General features: G+C 36.7%; 1 protein-coding gene and 1 long non-coding RNA gene across 2 annotated transcripts in view; one reads left to right on the forward strand and one right to left on the reverse strand.

The window, feature by feature from the left end:
* The window catches only part of LOC130543266 (uncharacterized), a 39,556-nt gene extending 35,480 nt beyond the window's left edge, over window positions 1-4,076 (forward strand). Inside the window, exons 2-3 of the long non-coding RNA XR_008958484.1 lie at window positions 489-584; window positions 3,322-4,076. This is a non-coding gene — a long non-coding RNA (uncharacterized LOC130543266). The remainder of the gene's footprint in view (window positions 1-488; window positions 585-3,321) is intronic.
* LOC113262360 (transmembrane protease serine 11E) overlaps window positions 1-17,043 on the reverse strand; it is a 40,902-nt gene extending 23,859 nt beyond the window's left edge. The window contains exons 1-2 of the mRNA XM_057309856.1: window positions 16,974-17,043; window positions 2,327-2,451 (exon numbers count right to left, since the gene is read on the reverse strand). Of these exons, the coding sequence (XP_057165839.1) occupies window positions 2,327-2,451; window positions 16,974-16,981 (133 nt within the window). The 5' untranslated portion in view covers window positions 16,982-17,043. The remainder of the gene's footprint in view (window positions 1-2,326; window positions 2,452-16,973) is intronic.
* Between the last annotated feature and the right edge of the window lie 583 nt (window positions 17,044-17,626).

Consider the following 17,626-nt stretch of genomic DNA (forward strand, 5'->3'; position numbering starts at 1 on the left):
ATTAAGCTCAGGTCATGATCCCGAAGTCCTGGGATCGAGCTCTGCTTTGTGGGGAGTCTACTTCTGCCTCTGCCCTTCCCTTCTGCTCATGCTCTCTCTCTCTCTGGTTCTCTCTCTCAAACAAATAAATAAAATCTTTAAAAAAATTATTAGATTTATAAACTTGAAACTGCCATTTGTAGAAGCCAAAAATGGTCAAATACCAACAATTTCATATGCTTCAACCAAATGAACAACTCGTCTGTAGTCAATATTTTACTTTGCTCAATAGACTCAAACAAGTCACTAAGTGTCAAAACATATTGCCAGTTGCCAGAATTATATGGCATGTATAGTTGTTGGAAAATATTATCAGTGAATATTAACAGAAAAGTAAGAAAAATAAGGATGAACATTTGTTTGCTGATAATTTTCTAAAAAGTTTGTGAATCTGTAACCTACAAGGATATAGCTCATAATAGTGTCACCTTCTGTCATTCAATTCACAGAGGGACAGAAATGCAGCCTCAAAAGCCCCTGAACACCAGCTGTACACACAATGCTATGCTGTCCTGGGCTTTATGCCAAAATGATGTTTTTTCAAGGTGAGTTACCTCCATCTTAATCTGTCTGTTTCTGTAACTATTTAGTTTAGTTTGATTATTTAGGTATGCCAACTCCTAAATGCTCATGTGCTATATCCACTCTGTTCTTTGTCTCTATATCCAAACAGAGGGGAGGTCACACATGTAAGACAGTAACCTCTATCACAACAGTCACTGTTTATCCAGGTGCACTGTGTGGGCAGCGGAAGTTGGGTGTTCATACTACTGCAACTGATCATCCAAACAATAGGACCCAGGAGCGGGTTACTGGAAAAATCTTGCCAGGTTTTCACTGTATGCATGTGAGCAAGATGGCTTGGGAAGAGGCAAAGGGAGAAGAACCAAGAAACATTTTCTCTCACTGAGGTAATGAGACCTCTAGCTTTAGTAGGAATTCTTTGTGATGTCAGACAAACTGAAGTATGCCCTCATAAAAATATCATAGGTGTGATTCACTAATCTTTATCATTCAGTATTCAAAAAATATTAATTATTTAATACTTGCCAAGATCCTGCTAGGTTCTGGAAATACTAAAATGAACAAAACATAGTGCTAGGCATCTGTGGAGAAGAATAATGATGCTTACGATATGAGACTTGATATATCCCTAACGGAACTGTAGAATTATAAAGTTGTTTTAGCCATTCTTTTTTTTTTCTTTTGAATTTAAAACATTCTCCAGAGAAATAACCAAAATGTTGATACTCCGAAATTTAGAGACTTGTGTGTGAGTAAACACTACCAAAAAAGTCTTTAAATATTTTTTTCTTTAAACTACCCAGAAATGATCTACCTTGCTTTAGAAATTGAGATTGTATTTGAGATTAGAATTGAGATTATGTCTGTCGGTGGAAGAATATAACCAATTTACAGATCACCATGTCTCTTTACAGGAAAGCAACTTGTGCAAATTCCCAATTAAATTAGAATCAAGTAATTAGCTTCTTTGGTTACAGTGTCTTGAACATCAAAGCATTAGCTAGTCACTAAGGGAGATATTAAGCCAATAGGTCATAGTGGAGTCAACTAATTATAACTTGAGGCAGAGTAGAGAGAAACTTCAGAAGCGTTGTTATACCCTGGAAGAACAGTCTTGAAGTACCCTGGGGACCTTTCTAATAACAGAGCAGACTCATGGTTCATCTACCTTCGAGATACCTGATTACCACAGAGTGAACCTCTTTATAATTAACCTTCTCGGTATAACCTATCCTCTCTAATCACGTGCAATACAACCCAGGACGAGATTTAAGATAACAGAACTAGGCACTTACTATACAATATATAATTATGAGCATTTTTCCAGCTTACTAGTACAGAATAGAGTCAACTTTTCTATGATTCTTGATTATGTAATTAATTTTTGGACTCTCAGGATGTATTGTTGGAATAATTTTAAATCAAGGTGATTGCCCTACATCCTCAAACAACTCAACATGTTTGTCTCTAGCTCTCCTGTGTTCTTCCCCTATTTAATATTTGATTATCAGTTACTAATGAATATAAAAACTAGCATGCTATTCCCAGCAGGAAGCATTGCTACATCAAAGATAGAAGAAAGAATTATCCTTGGCTTGTGAGGATTAAGTGAGAGAGACAAGGCAGGTAAAGAATTCTTTGTTCCAGCTATGCAAATGAGTTGCAATCATGAATGAATAAGCCTGACGCAAATCAAAACCAGAGTGCACATGAGGAAATATTTGGGGGTAAGTCACATGATGCCAGGGCAGCCCGTACTTACTGTATCTCACATAATGAACGGTAAGTCCAATGCACACTGCCAGGACAATCAGGGAGATAAAGGTGATGAGGCCAATAACCCAGGGCTCCAAACAAGCTCTCTTCCTGTTCTTCACCACAGCTGGCCTGAGAAAGAAAGCAAATAAATGGGTTATATCACAGGGTGCACCACACCCACTCCTTGTAAAGCAGATATTTCTGGGGACTTCAGGACCCTCAGGTGGGAGAGTACTCTCTTGGTTTAGAACACAGCCTTGTCCCAGGCTGCTGAAGCCAATCCTGGCTCTGGTCGCCTGAACTTACGCAAGTCATTTGACATCTCTCTGCCTGTTTCCTCATCCATAAACTGAAGATGATAGTGATAGCACCTATCTCATAGGATTGTTGTAAATATTAAAGGAATTACTATATATAAAGTGCCTACAACAGTGCCTGACATGTAGAAAATACTTAGTAAGTGTTAGCTATGATTTACTAAGCTGGCTACATCCAGAATACTGAGTTAGGCACAATTAGAGCTATGAAAATGTACAAAGCCTGTTTTTACAACTGTAAAATCTTAAATGGCCTATGAAATATGTTACAGCTTGATCTGTAGTGTTCCAGATAGAATTTCTATTTCTACTTTATTTTTCTGATTTATTTCCAAACAAACTTTGAGGATACACAGAAGAGATAACCAGAATTCCCTTCTAGAGAACCTGAGTGCTTGCATTCTAAACTCCACTCCAGGAAATTCCTTCTGCATAAAATTCTCTCAACCTCTCCCATTTATTCTGCCTTCAAAAGCGTGTTACTGAAAAATGTTGGTCAGTTGGGTTTTTGTTTAATTAGTACCCTTGCTATTCCCTTGAGTTGCTAAGCAAGCTCAAAAGCTAGAGAAAATAAAATAATAAGTCAGAGTTGGCTAAGGAGTTTGAATATGAAGCTGTCATTTTAAATTTCTTGAGGTATTTATCATGCTGGTAGATCACTGGCAAGTATGCTTATCTCCAGAGCGCTGTCTGGTACATGGGGACTGGAAGTGCGGTGTGATGCCGGAGGAGCACAGGGAGTTCAATCACAACAAGGAAGATTCTGAATCCAGCTCCTTCCTTAGCTGCTGTGCAACTTGGACAAATCATTTAAACTCTGAGCTAAGTTCTTCATCTGTCAATAAGGGACAGTACAGCCATTCAGTCTAAAGCACATGGTGGATTGTGGGATCCTGAATGAGATCATGAATGTGAAAACTTCTTGCAAACTGCAAAGCGATACATTTTTGCTTAGAGAAATCAAGAGGACTCTGTTTCCAGTTATGGAGGAGCAAGATGTGATATCATTTTGGGACCTATCACATCATAGCCTGGCTCTGTCTTCGATGTTTTATTCCATTGAACGTTGTCACGGAAGTCAATACTGCCATCATTGCTACATGACTGTGCCCCTCCTGAAGGCACTGGTATATAGTGAAAGGCTCTAGAGACTCTACTTGGTATCCTCCCTTGTTCCTGTGATTTGCCTATGGGACTATAGCCAAGGACACTTCATCTTCCCCTCCCCAGTCTCTTCAATGTTCGGTTCTCCCTTGAGTGATATTCCAAACACCTGATCCTACAGTGGCAATTACTGCAAGATAAAAGGTTATTAATTTTTTTATGTGCAAATGTGCCTGAGAAACCCAAAAAATGATCCCTGTTCCTTCATCTCTGAATGCTTGCTATTCACCTGTTGCAGAAGAAAGGAGATGTGTATAGCAGACACAAGCAACACTTTGGGGGAAATAAGAGGGTGGGGAAGGGCTTCTCAGCTAATGTCAAAACATGCCAGATGAAAACTATGAATTTGTAATTGTAGCAAATGTGCTATAATCATCAAAAATATATGTCACTATGTAAGTCGTGAAATATGGCAGAAGTTCTAATTGTTCTATAACTTTCAATCAAGACAGAAAAGTAAAACAATGCAGCCATTAAACTGATGAGGTAAATCTAGAAGTATTAACATGGAAATAGTCAAAGATGTATTTTAAGGAAAATATGTTGCAGAAAAATATGCATTCTATGTTCCAGGGTTTTTTTTAATACTTTTTTAAAGATTTTATTTATTTATTTGAGAGCAGGAGAGCTCAAGCAAGCACAAGTGGGGGGGAGGGGCAAAGGGAGAAACAGACTTTCCGCTGAGCAGGGAACCCAACACAGGGCTTGATCCCGGGACCCTGAGATCTTGATCTGAAGGCAGATGCTTAACTGACAGAGCCACCCAGGCTCCCCCAACAAAAACACTTTGAATAATCAATTAGGAGAGTCTGATTCTGAGTCCTGCCACCAACTTATTTATTGTATAATCTTGTACCAGTAGATTCAATTCTCTCTTATTTTCTCCATGTCAAAACCAGAGAAAATAATTTCAGACCTCCTAACATGATGAACTATGTAGAGATAAAAACAGTAAAGTTTTTTTGTTGTTGTTGCTTTGAGCTCACAAGCAGAAAATCATCAGCAAGGATTATTGTTATTATCATCATTATTTTAATTATTAATAATAATGGTAATGGCAATGCTACTGAGATGTTTGTCATTTGAAACATTATCTTTTCCCTTCCCAGTCTGTATGGCATTGCTTTGCAAACTGATTCACCCTGCTTCTTAATTACTTTTTTTGTTGCTCTCTCAGCAAGAGATTAAATAGTGAATTACTCCAAATTATGTGTGGTAGAAGTGTGCTCAAAAAATAGGTAAAACAGAGAAATGAGTCCATTTTACATATCAATAGACAATTACATAATTAACCCCTCCTGTACATAAATCCTTGTCATTACCTTTTCATGTAAAATCACCTTCAGACAGACAAGTTCTAATAGTTTCAGTGATGTGAACTTTCTTTCTTTCTATGAGTTTTCCTTTCAATTTGAGGAGATGTATGATTAGATGATGAATATAGCAGGTGAATATTGCAAATAAAATATGGGTACATATTTATAAGCCTAAAATTGCCAGAAGACAAGTAATATGTCCAGAGTTGTATTATCATTATCACTTCTTAATGTGTCATCTTAAGAACAGTACTAAAAAGGAAAAGCAGCGACAGCAACAAAAAGGCAAGGGCAAGAAAAAGATACTAACACAAATAAACCTCACGGCAAGCACTGGAGAGTAAGCCAGGGCTCACAGTGCTTCAAAGCAAAGTTTATCAGAACAAACCCCCACATGACACCACCACCGCAGACTGATTAACAGTGGATCTCGAACTCTGCTCGTTGTCTGTAACGGTAAGCGGTGATGGTATTCCTAGCCCACACGTTTCACCAGCCCCGTCCGCCTGAGATGTTTTACATGAATATGTGCACAATATCTATAAAGCTGGTGGTTCCAAAGCATTATTATCAACTACTTAAACCAGAGGTCAGAAAACTCTCCTGTAAAGTTGCAGACCGTAAATATTTTAGGCTTTCTGGATCACACATTCTCTGTTGCAACTACTCAGCTGTGCCCTTGTAGCCATAAAGCAGCCGTAGACAATTCACAAGGGTGCACAGCTGTGTTCCAATAAAACTTTATTTCTGTGTACTGAAATTTGAATTTCGTATAATTTGCACATGAATAGTTTTCTTCTTTTGATTTGTTTCCAACCATAAAAGTATAAGAATCCTTCTTAGCTCAAGCACTGTACAAAAACAGGTGGTGCGCCACAGTTTACTGATGGTTGACTTAAGCAATAGCCTACAAGTCAATGCTAATTGTGTTGGAAGCTATAATAATCTTTTCACTTTCTACTCTCATCTGCATGGCAAATTCAATGTAGTGTTTCTCCAATTCCATTGCCACTGACTTTACTCTGGAATTCTAACTAAAATGTCTCCTGTGGCTTAATAACAGATTTCCCTTCTTTCCTCCCAATCTCTGAATCATTCAGTAAGTTATCTTTCTAGTCCAGTAAGTTATCTTTCTAGAAGTGATGTAGCCAATGGCTGAGACTACTAGAAACCCAAGTTGGCCTCAGTTAGCCTGGCATTCCTCTTTTCCCCATGAACTTTCAAGCGCTTTGCCTTTGCTTCTGCTTGCCTCCTATGTGGAGTAACAGAGTTTATGCTTTGCCTGTATATTAAAAGCTTATCTGTATTTAAGAGCCTCTTCAAAAATCTGCTCCACTTCAGTTAGGTCTACCCTGAGCATCATGTTGAAGTACGTATTTTGAGCTCCTTAAGGATAGGGACTGAGCCTTACTTATCTCTATATTCTCCGACCACATGCTCAAGATGAGTTCAATGAAGGGATTGGATTGAAGTTGACTAAACCAGATTAAACTGATCTTTTGTCAATACCACAATATGGGTTTCCATCTCTCCCAAGCACTTCTGGTTTGCCTTAGTCCTAGAAAAGAACTTGGCATATGACTCACAAGGAAGGACAGGTCAGACATTGTGGGGAATAATTACTATTTAAGTAAAACCCAATTTCCATAAAACACCTTAAATAATGACCAAGCTTTGTGGTTAGTATTTCTATATCATCTGCATTTAAAATACATGATTTTCCTGGGTGCCTCGGTGGCTCAGTCGTTAAGCGTCAGCCTTCGTATCAGGTCATGATCCCAGGGTTCTGGGATAGAACCCAGCATCAGGCTCCCTGCTCAGCGGGAAGCCTGCTTCTCCCTCTCCCACTGCCCCTGCTTGTGTTCCCTCTCTCAGCTGTGTCTCTCTGTCAAATAAATAAAATCTTGAAAAAAAAAAACACATGATTTTCCAACTGTGATTTGATCTATCCACTGCAAAGTGTTATTATTGTACAGAAAGTGACAAATGAAAATGAGGGGACATTAATTTCAAGAAACACATTATTTGGGGCTATTGCATGTCTATATGTTACAATATTAAAACAAAAGCATAAAGAAAGATACCATGATGAAGTAACAACCTAGTACCTTATGACATTGCTAATCCCCTAAAACAGTGCTTGGGATTTCAAGTATCAGTAAGTATTTATTCAATTTTTATTATGTTTTTGGCACCAGCTTATTTCTTTAGCTTATTGAGTTGTGCCTGCTTGTCCTACCCACACAAATACTTTAGGTGCTTTCTTCTCTGTAGAAGACTCATAACAGCAGGCATTGGAGAGATCTTTAATCTTTCTTATACTTTGTCGAATAAGACTATAAAAATTCACAGGATGGAACTAAAATTTGTATATGTGTGCATGGATCATATATTTTCATTGCTTTTTTTTAAAAAAAGAAATACAAATTACTCCTTCTAAAATTACAAAGAACATATTTCTGTCCTGTTAACTGTTACACAAACATATCTATAAAGTGTCTAATAACATCGCCAGGTCCTTGGACTGAATTATGTGTGCATTCTTAAGTATGATAACTATGAATAGTTCTCATAGAGACGTTACAATTGCAAGGTGGGAGTCGAATTACCAGAAAACCGTTTCCATTTTCTCTGTACAGCACTAAGATAAAAAGTGAGAAGTTCATTGTTTTTACTATAAATGTTTTAATTTATATTCCACCTTGTTCTAGATTAGCTTAAGGTAACTTATAAGGAGAGATATAAATATAGATATAGAGAGGAATATACTTATGAATATATGATTAATACTCGGACTACATTAATTCCCATCTAGACATTTCCTTAAGTCAGGCCACAGAATCTGTAGCTTTCTAGCAGCCAACTCAAAAACAAAAATAAAAAACAAAGCAAAGAAGCAAACCCTGTTCAGTTATCTTTTTCATGACAATCATAGGATAAACACCGAGCAATTATTCAGTAACAATACAATTCTTTTCCTCATAAAAAATTACTATGTAATGTAATGAACTATATTCTCTACAATATTCCTAGCATTGAAACAAAATTAGTTTTATAATACTCTTAGTGTTTCCTTCAATATTGGCAAATGGCATCAATTACTATTTAGTAAAAGCAGTTTGATGGTGTGGAGAGCAGTATGAATCATTCATACCAAGCTCTATGATAATTTTTAAAAATATCTGACACACTTCCTTAACTATTATTGAAATGGCTCTGTAATGGGATTTTCACATTATAAGGTATCTAAAGATTACTGAAATTGTAGGCATAAAAACAGTATTACTTAGTACAGTAGTAAGTACAGTACTTAATACAGTAGTAAGTTTTTAATAAACATTGTGAATAAGCATTGTGACAGAAACCCCCCCACTCGTTTACTGTTAACTTAAGCAAAACCCGTAGCTTAACCATTCCTATATTTAACCAACCATAACACTCAAGTGATAATATCTTTCCTCCCACCTACTTTAAAAGGAAGTTGTGAAGATCACATACGAGGTCGTCAGACTTTGTTAAATACATGTATTATATTACTGGCAAGAATTAGTAGCAGCTCAACAGTAAGGAATGTCTCTGATCTCCACTGTGTGATGATCAAGGTATTTATTAAGCTCTCAGCCAGATATGGTGCAGAACAGGAAACTACAAACTGAGATTCAGGTTGACACTTTGCCTGACCTCTAGAAATGTATAAGCACAGAGAGATGCGGTACAACAAAATTTAAAGATACTATTAAGGATTTAGGTATGAGTTAATAGACTTACAAGCTGAGCTATTTTCAACCTTAATTCTGCTAATGTATTTGCTTTCTTTTCCTCAAACTCTTTCTACTTCAAGATAATAAATTGCCACGATCTGAGTAAGGAACTTTAAAAGGAACAGTTTCCCACGGAAATGTTGACAAGGATGCCTTTGCAGCTCGTCATAGGGAGTTCTACACACTTAAAAATGTGTAAGAAAAATAAGAACAGGGAGTGTGTAAGTTGGTGGCAGCAGGTGCTATCAGAAGAAAAGTAGTTGAGAAACCTAAGCTTAGAGACACTTTCGAAGTTGCTAGTATATAGCATAGACTTTCAGAAACTTTTTGTAATGTTAGATGTCTTCCTAACATGTCTCTCTCATGACTTTGTTTAGATGCCTCCTGCAAGAATTGGCATGATAGGGCAGAAACAGCTCTGAACTGTAAGACCAGCGACCTGCATCTTAGCCCTAAAGGTTTTTGCTTAAGGATTAAGTCCTTTCATGTAAGTCTGAAGTTTCTCAGATGAGAAACCTGAAAGCATATTCCACATGACATAAGTTCCGCATCCCTTAACCCCCAACTTGTGTGATGGTGAGTGTGCTCTCATGTTCTTCATCTGTTAAAAAACGATGAGGACTTTAATTGATCTAGACGCTCTTTAATTTCCACCAAAGTTAGTGTTCCATGCCTCACATAACTTAAAAATGCTTAATATTTTATCATTAAAATTCAGCATTTACTAAACAATTAGCTTTAACATAATTTTTCCAATGCGCCATTTTTCTGGTTGCCACATGCCAGATAACTGAAACAAAGTAAGGAACTGCAAGTGATTTTAAATAATCCAAGTTTCATATGAGGAAGTCATAAACTTTATTACTTACCTCCTAAGCCAGTTTTAAAAATCCCTAGATCCATGAAATTTCATTTTATGTAAAACAGTGATGGCCCTTAAAATTGGAATGTGTCAGTTGAAAGATACACTAAGACTCTATGGTGTTCTCCAGATTGCTGTTTTCCTGGCAAACACCGTAAGCCACACACAAAGAATCCCCCCAATAATCTAGAAATCCCTTTTTATAACAAAACACTATCTGAATTAATTTATCAATGAAGGGCAATTGGAAAATGCATGGGTTCTGTTAATGTTTAAATTATTCTTCCAGAAGTGAGATTTTTTGATTAATGAATTTCCTGCCCCAGTGGCTGACCTGTAATATATGGAAGTATTGAGTCTTAACTTTTGAATGGAACATGAAACTAATACCATAAAATTATAAGGTATTATTTTATCCAAAAGAATAAAATATTTTCAGTTACCAATGCCCGTGGCCTTAATTCATATTTACATGCTGATGGCTACCAGATCCATAATTGCAGCTCAGTTCATTTGGCTGATCTTCAGACCCATATATCTACTGCCTACTGTCCATCACAATAGGATATACCTCTCGTCATTCAAACTTAACATGTCTGTGGTAGATGCTTATAGGTGCCTACCCCAAATATTTTTTCTTAATAATATAATCTTTGATATTTGGTTGAGCACAAGGCCATCTTGGAAAATAAAATAGTGTCCCTTGTACATAGGAGTCACCACGTGAATAAGTTCTGACTGATGTAGTCTTTATTCCACGGGGTAGAATCCTGATGGGCATTTCATAGCTAGAATGCATATGTGGTAGCTGGAGTTCAGACCATCATTTTGGACCATGATTTGGAGGACATATATTCATTGCTGGTGGGACAGCACAATAGTAGAAGCCTAGAATTACTTTGTGAGTCTCCCTACGGGCCTATCTGCCTGCCTCCGGACTTGTTTACACTAATTCCATTTTTTATAAGCCACTGTTACCCTGAATTTCTTGTCCCTCATATATAGCTAAATCTGATGCTATTACAATATGCAAAACAGATTAGTAGCAATCAAGGTAAATTGCCACTTTTATGTAATTATCTTTGGGGAAAAATTATCTTTGGGAAACTAATTTTTTATAGTTTCTTTATATGGGAAAGATGATAAAATATTTTTACTTAATATTCTCTAGCAGCTGATTTTAAGATACTCTTTTTTTTTTTTTTTTTTTTTTTTTTTTTTTTTTTTTTTTTTTTTAATTTATAATGATTTTTTATTATATTATGTTAGTCACCATACAGTACATCCCCGGTTTTCGATGTAAGGCTCGATGATTCATTAGTTGTGTATAACACCCAGTGCACCATGCAATATGTGCCCTCCTTACTACCCATCACCGGTCTATCCCATTCCCCCACCCCCCTCCCCTCTGTAGCCCTCAGTTTGTTTCTCATAGTCCATAGTTGATTTTAAGATACTCTTGACTATACTCTATGACTTTAAGCAAATGACTTCCATTTCTTACTTAGTGAATAAAGGTCTGGGCTTTGGCATCAAACAGTTTGGATTTAGTCCTGGCTCTGCCTCTCATTCACTAGGTGGCTCTGAAATTACTCACTCTCTCTGATTCTACATTTCCCCACCTATAAATGGGGCTAATGATAGCACCTAAGTATAGGGTTCTTCTGAGGGTTAAATGAAATAACACCCATAGAGCAATTGGCATCAGGCCAGGCACGCAGTCAATGCTCAGCAAATGTTGCCTGTTGTCAGGATTTCCTCCTTCATAATGAGAAATTAATTTGTTCTCAAAGTGGGTTGAAAAATCCCTCAAACTGCTTCCTGTGTGCCTAAGGGGATAAGAAGATAGAGCAATGAGGCTCCCAAGTTTAGTGCCACTTCACCCAGAGCAACTCTGCTCCATGTGTCAAGGGTTTGCATTAGGCCTATGCGTAAAATGGAATTCAACTGAGAAAGATAGTATGTTCCAACTCCAGCTCCACCAATCACTTACTCAGAGATTTAGAAATCTCCGTCTTCCTAATCTTTGGTTTCCCTACCTGTAAATTCATGGTAATATTAAAATTATCTACATTATAGTCTTGTTGATAAATACCAAATAAGAAAATAAGTGATGGAATCATCTATACAGAATATATACTTGCTTTTTCCTGCTATATGTACCCTCTCTGGATTTTGCTAAATGCAACCTGACATGTCAGCTTTTAAAATGAACAACTAATTTTTAAAAGGCCATATATTTCTGTACATATTCAAATGTAACAGTGGTAACAATAACAATAGTATTTCCTGAGTCACGTAGACACCTGTGTTAATTTAACTCTTCTCTTGACAGTATTGGATAAGGTTTACAGGTGAACAGGAAGAACAGATTCTATCTCCAGTGTTGACTGACTCACCCATTCCTGTAACCACATGCAAATTACCTAATCTTTGAAGGTTGTATCCCCTACTTTATAGAACACAGATAGCAATGCTTCCTGTCTACCAGCCTTGGAGGTCTACTGTGAAGACTATCCATTGAATAATAGCATTGTTCCTTGTAAAGATAACTTTTATATCTTTTGACACAATGAGACAGTTAAGTCATCCTAGCAGTAGAACCACCAAAGTGGATACAGGAGACATGAGGATGGTACACCACCTAGTTAAGAACATAGGTTTCGAGCCAGATGGACCTAGATTAATTCCCAGTTCTGCCATGTATTACCTCTGAGCAAATAATGTTATCATCTGAACCTCAATTTCCTCGTCTATTAAATGGGTATAATAATATAACATTAGGTTGTTTTAAAGATTAAACACTCATGATGTTTTAGAACAGTAGTTGGCACATAGAACAGGCAAAACAAATGACGGCAATTATTATTTTGTTCTGCACTGACTCACAGTTTGACTTTAAACAAAGTGCTAAATTCTTCTGTATCTGCTTGTGCAGCTTTGGAAAAGAGATATCATCTGACATCTTCAGAAGAAAGATTGCAGGATAGAATTTAGTCATAATACATGGTACTTTGGATTCCCCTAAGCTTAGTTCTATTATCTCAGAATTACTATTCTAAAAATCTCACGAATTGCCCAACCAAGCAGACCGTGTATATAAGTGAGAGAAGTTTTCGCTTGCAGATTTTGGCATGACTTGGTGTCTCGACGCCCATTTTTTTCCCCTCAACCTCGTAAAACTTTCCTGTTCTCTAATCCACTCAATTCAAACATACTAAGTTATGCTTGAAACTGTGAGAGCATTCTTCCTAATTCTCACCCACCACCTTCGATGAAAATGTGTCTGAAGGAGTGTGTTTTGAGAAGATCTTTGTGCAGGTTCTCTAAAACCTAATTCTGACCAAGCCGTGAAAGGCAGCCAGAGTACCCATTTCACCACCTTCCGTCTTAGAGACCTGCTCCACAGGTGCCCAGCTCACCTCATTCTCAAGCACTAAAGTCACCAGGCATACTATGAATCTCAATGCTGATATGGAAGCACATGATGTTGCCTTTTCTTCTTGAATGTTTCTATTTATTCCTTCCTTGTATCGAAGCAAGGACATATTTTTGAAGGAAAGCAGACAACAATGAGAAAATAACAATAAGGTCCACTGGGACAGTTACAGTTACTACAGACTGATGAATTCCTTCCATGAGAAGCTGCGCTAAGTGAACTTGATTTTCACGCAGTAGCAAATGTGGTAATCCTTTTTAGAAAACAGTGATGATGCAATTGAGGTGCTATAATCTCAGTCACTGATCACCTTTGAGATAGTGTAGAGAAGTTAGGTCACATTTTCACCTTGTTTAAATACAAAGACAGTTGGAAGAAAATTTTAAAAGAGCAGTCCATGCCTTCTTTAAAATGTTTTTAAAAACCTGTCAACGAAAGTAAAATTATACCACCACCCTTCCTCCTTCAGCGTGTTTGTACATTATTTCATAGCAATCTGTATGTGATCTGTTTCTTTGCCTAAACACTGTACGGTCAGCTATGCCTATACACACATGCGCATTTTCTCCAGGTGTGTGTGTGTGTGTGTGTGTGTGTGTGTGTGTGTGTGTGTGTTTTCCTTTTCTCGGTCAGAATGCAAACTTTCCAAAGACTCTTCCTTTAGCTTCCCACACATGATAGACAATGTGTTCTGGTAGCAAGAGCCAGGAAGACCAAGATCAGATTCTAGATCCAACACTTACTGATGAGGGACAGCCTGAGCTGCACTGATTTCATCTTTTAAAGGCGCGATCACAATAAGTGTTTCGCAAGGTATTTCAAAAATTAAATGAGATGGCATTTTACAAAATGTACAGTACATAAAAGGTGCTCAACAGGTAGTTTTCTTCCACACAGAATTTAATATACAATGAGAACTCACTAAAAGTTGTTACATGGACCAGGACTGATCGTAGCTGAAGAAGTGAGGCCCTATCAAAACTTGGAGCAGGATACCCTAGCAGCTCTGGGCCTAAACCTCAATATGGTGACCCTTCAGTGTCACTACTGACTGACTTCAAGTGGGGGTGGGGAGGGGGAATATGCTTGATTGGTTTTATGTTAAGGTTTCCCCTTAAACAGATTTTTAATCTAAATCAAGACTCTCCCTGTTAGACGTCAACTCCCCAAATCACGTTTTAGCCTCCCTTCAGTTTCCCATACCTCCTGAAATTATTCTCTCTTCCTTAATCATCACGACACTGCATAAATGAATGCTCTTCTCCCTTGGAGGGAAAGGTGACTAGGGAGAGATCACCACCGATGAAGATACAATTATACCAATTTAAATAAAACAAAGGGCAACCTCTTTTAAAAGCTGACCTATTTCATTTCTGCTTTAATTCCTTTCTGTCTTACACATTCCTTTCTTTTTTATGGCTTCACACTGCTATCAGTTCTTCTCGACCTTTAGTGCGACTAAGAATTATCTGTGTAACTTTTAAAAATATGATTCCCATGCCTCACCCAGAGATTCATGAGAATTTCTGGGATGAGAACTAAACTTTTCTTTTTTTTTTTTTTAAAGATTTTATTTATTTATTCGACAGAGATAGAGACAGCCAGCGAGAGAGGGAACACAAGCAGGGGGAGTGGGAGAGGAAGAAGCAGGCTCATAGCAGAGGAGCCTGATGTGGGGCTCGATCCCAGATCGCCAGGATCACGCCCTGAGCCGAAGGCAGACGCTTAACCGCTATGCCACCCAGGCGCCCCTAAACTTTTCTATTTTTAATAAGCACCCAGTGAATCTAATGGAGGGGGTCCAAGGGCCACACACAGACTGAGATGTAGCTCTGACCCTACTGAGTAAAAATTAAAGTCATCTTTTTTTTTTAATTTGAATATTACTCATTTCATCTTTGTGTATCTAAATTTGTGTAGATATTGTCTATAAATTCAGTCTGCTCATCCTTAATTCTTGTCAGTTGTTGCTGGTGACTACCGTTAGCATATATACCCATCACCAATAAATATTTATTTAATAAATATATTCTCTTCCCAATGTCTTTCTATAAACTTATTCCTGATAGTTTTCTTTAACCTTCTGCTCTCTGTATTTTTATAAAACCCGTGAGTTACTCTCTTCAGGCTGAAAGAAGACTAAAAAATAAGACTTTGGGGAAAATGGTAGCATTCGAAGAATAATAATTACCTGGTCCAAATTTCTTCTTACCTTTAAATTCTAAAATGGTGGTTCTCATGTAGAACAAGTGAAGCAAGGGAGAGGGCTCTTAGAAATTTGGCTAAAGAGGAAGGAGTGTACCATTTGATAACCCACCTCCGTGTTTCTTATATGCCATCCCAGTTATGAACAATGTCCTTAAAAAGAAATTGTCTACATATTTCAATGACACTTCTTTCTTCAAAGCATTCTGGTTGTGTGCACTTGGTCCTGCAAATGTGCATAGTAAATTTAATCCCTTTCCAGTCTAGCCCATTTTCTTAACATCTCCTAGGTTGACAAACATAGATATGCTCCACTTTTTATACAGTTTTAGATCAGGAAGGAGTTTTTTGTTTGTTTATTTTTTTCTTTGAGAGATATCTTCCTCTACTCTGAAGTAGGACCAAAATATAGGTACATTTTTTGCTTCAAATTAGAGAGTACACTCAGAAAAATGCATTCCAATACTCCCACATAATAACTACTCTACACAAATTCTAGACTCACTCATATCTAGCATAGACAAAGCCTGAAATCCATTTAGTATCTTGAGTTTGATAGAGATTATATGTTTAAATAAAACCACTCTTTTCCTTATAGTACTATTTTAAAGATAATGTAGTAAAAAGAGTAGGACAGAAAAATCATCATGGATTATGGAGAAGTACTCACAAAAGGCAGGGAGCCTTGAGAAGTCTGACTAAATTGGTTATGTCTGTAGCTCTTAGTTGCTTTATTAACGTGTACAGAAGAGTATTAAACTTTTCATAACAAGTATATGGAACTTTCTATCAGTGACAGAGCCTGAGTGTTTTTCCCTATTAAGATTACCCTGGAAGTTTTACATTTTCCAAACTGTTCTCTTCCCAAACCAGAAGTTATTAAAAAATGTATGCCAAAATATGAATTTGAGAAAATAGAATTTTAATGTGAAGACAAAATTCTTTTTCAGAGCCCAAACTAGTACATGGAAACCTTATTACTGTTTAGTTTCTAACTTTGAATGAAAACAACCTCAAAATAATTATGACTTATCTGTTAGAGAAGTGATTGTGGCCAGGCACATCATTGGATTTATTTCTAAATCAACTATAATAATTTAATCATACTATCTTCTTAGATTATTTCTTACTCTTTCAAAACATCTATGGTTTTTAAAATTTAACTATTTAAACAGAAACGAATGTAATTTTGATCTGCATGACCTCACATTAATTTTTTCCTCATGTATACCTCTGAAAATAAGAGTATTTTCCCAATAAAACAAAGCCCAAGCTAAAAACAAGTTCTATTCTTGAAACTAATTAACTTGCTAACTAAAAGACAGCTGTCAAAACTGATGTGCTTTTATCTTTTGCTGAACTCATCTGCAAGTATATAGAAAAATATTTTAAGATAAAACCAAAGATGACAGGGAACACTAATATAGAAAAAAGAGAGATGTATTTCTTAACATAATTTCATGTTAAATATCAAAAGTATGTTTCTATATTAAACAAATAGTAAATTAGAGATCTACACATTCCCTGGTATGGTTCATGCCATTTTAAACTACAAGTAAACTTAAGACAAAAGAAAAAGGAACTCACCGATACATTGCTGACCAGCAGAGAAGAGTCCTGTGGAGACCAAGGTCTGCAGTCAACTGTGTGCATCCAGGCTATATCAGCAATGTCATGGGCTGGATTAAGGTGAGGAAAGAAGTCAGTAATGATCTAAATAGAACCGGTCTGACAGGTCTTGACTAGTGTGGTGGGAACTGTGTGTGTGACTAGTAAGACAAAGTCAAATTTTATACGGAGTGGGAGAACATAAATAATTTATAAACACTTTCTAGGAGTGGGAACTTAGAAGCTATTGCCTTAAGATTATACTAGCTTAAAAGTGTTCATGTAAACCAGAATTTGTATAAAGTCAGATGGTTAAACCTAGAAAGAAATTTTAAAAATCATATCACTTAGCTTCCTCATGTTTTCAGTGAAGAAACATGTTAAATGTTAAATGACAGTCAAAATCATATAGTTTATGACCCACCAAACCAGGAGTAATACCTATTTTTTTTTATATTTATCTAACATGCTTTCTACTCTACCCTGCATATAATGAAAGTTTTCCTTTGGTATTGACTATAAGTTGGCAGTTGAAAATACAATAAAGACTAGAAAAGTATTAATATAATAAAAAAAATTTAAAAAAAGAAACGTATTAATATCTTAAAATTTTGTGACATAATTCTTCTAGA

The sequence above is a fragment of the Ursus arctos genome, unplaced genomic scaffold, assembly GCF_023065955.2.
Source record: "Ursus arctos isolate Adak ecotype North America unplaced genomic scaffold, UrsArc2.0 scaffold_9, whole genome shotgun sequence".
Taxonomy (NCBI): domain Eukaryota; kingdom Metazoa; phylum Chordata; class Mammalia; order Carnivora; family Ursidae; genus Ursus; species Ursus arctos.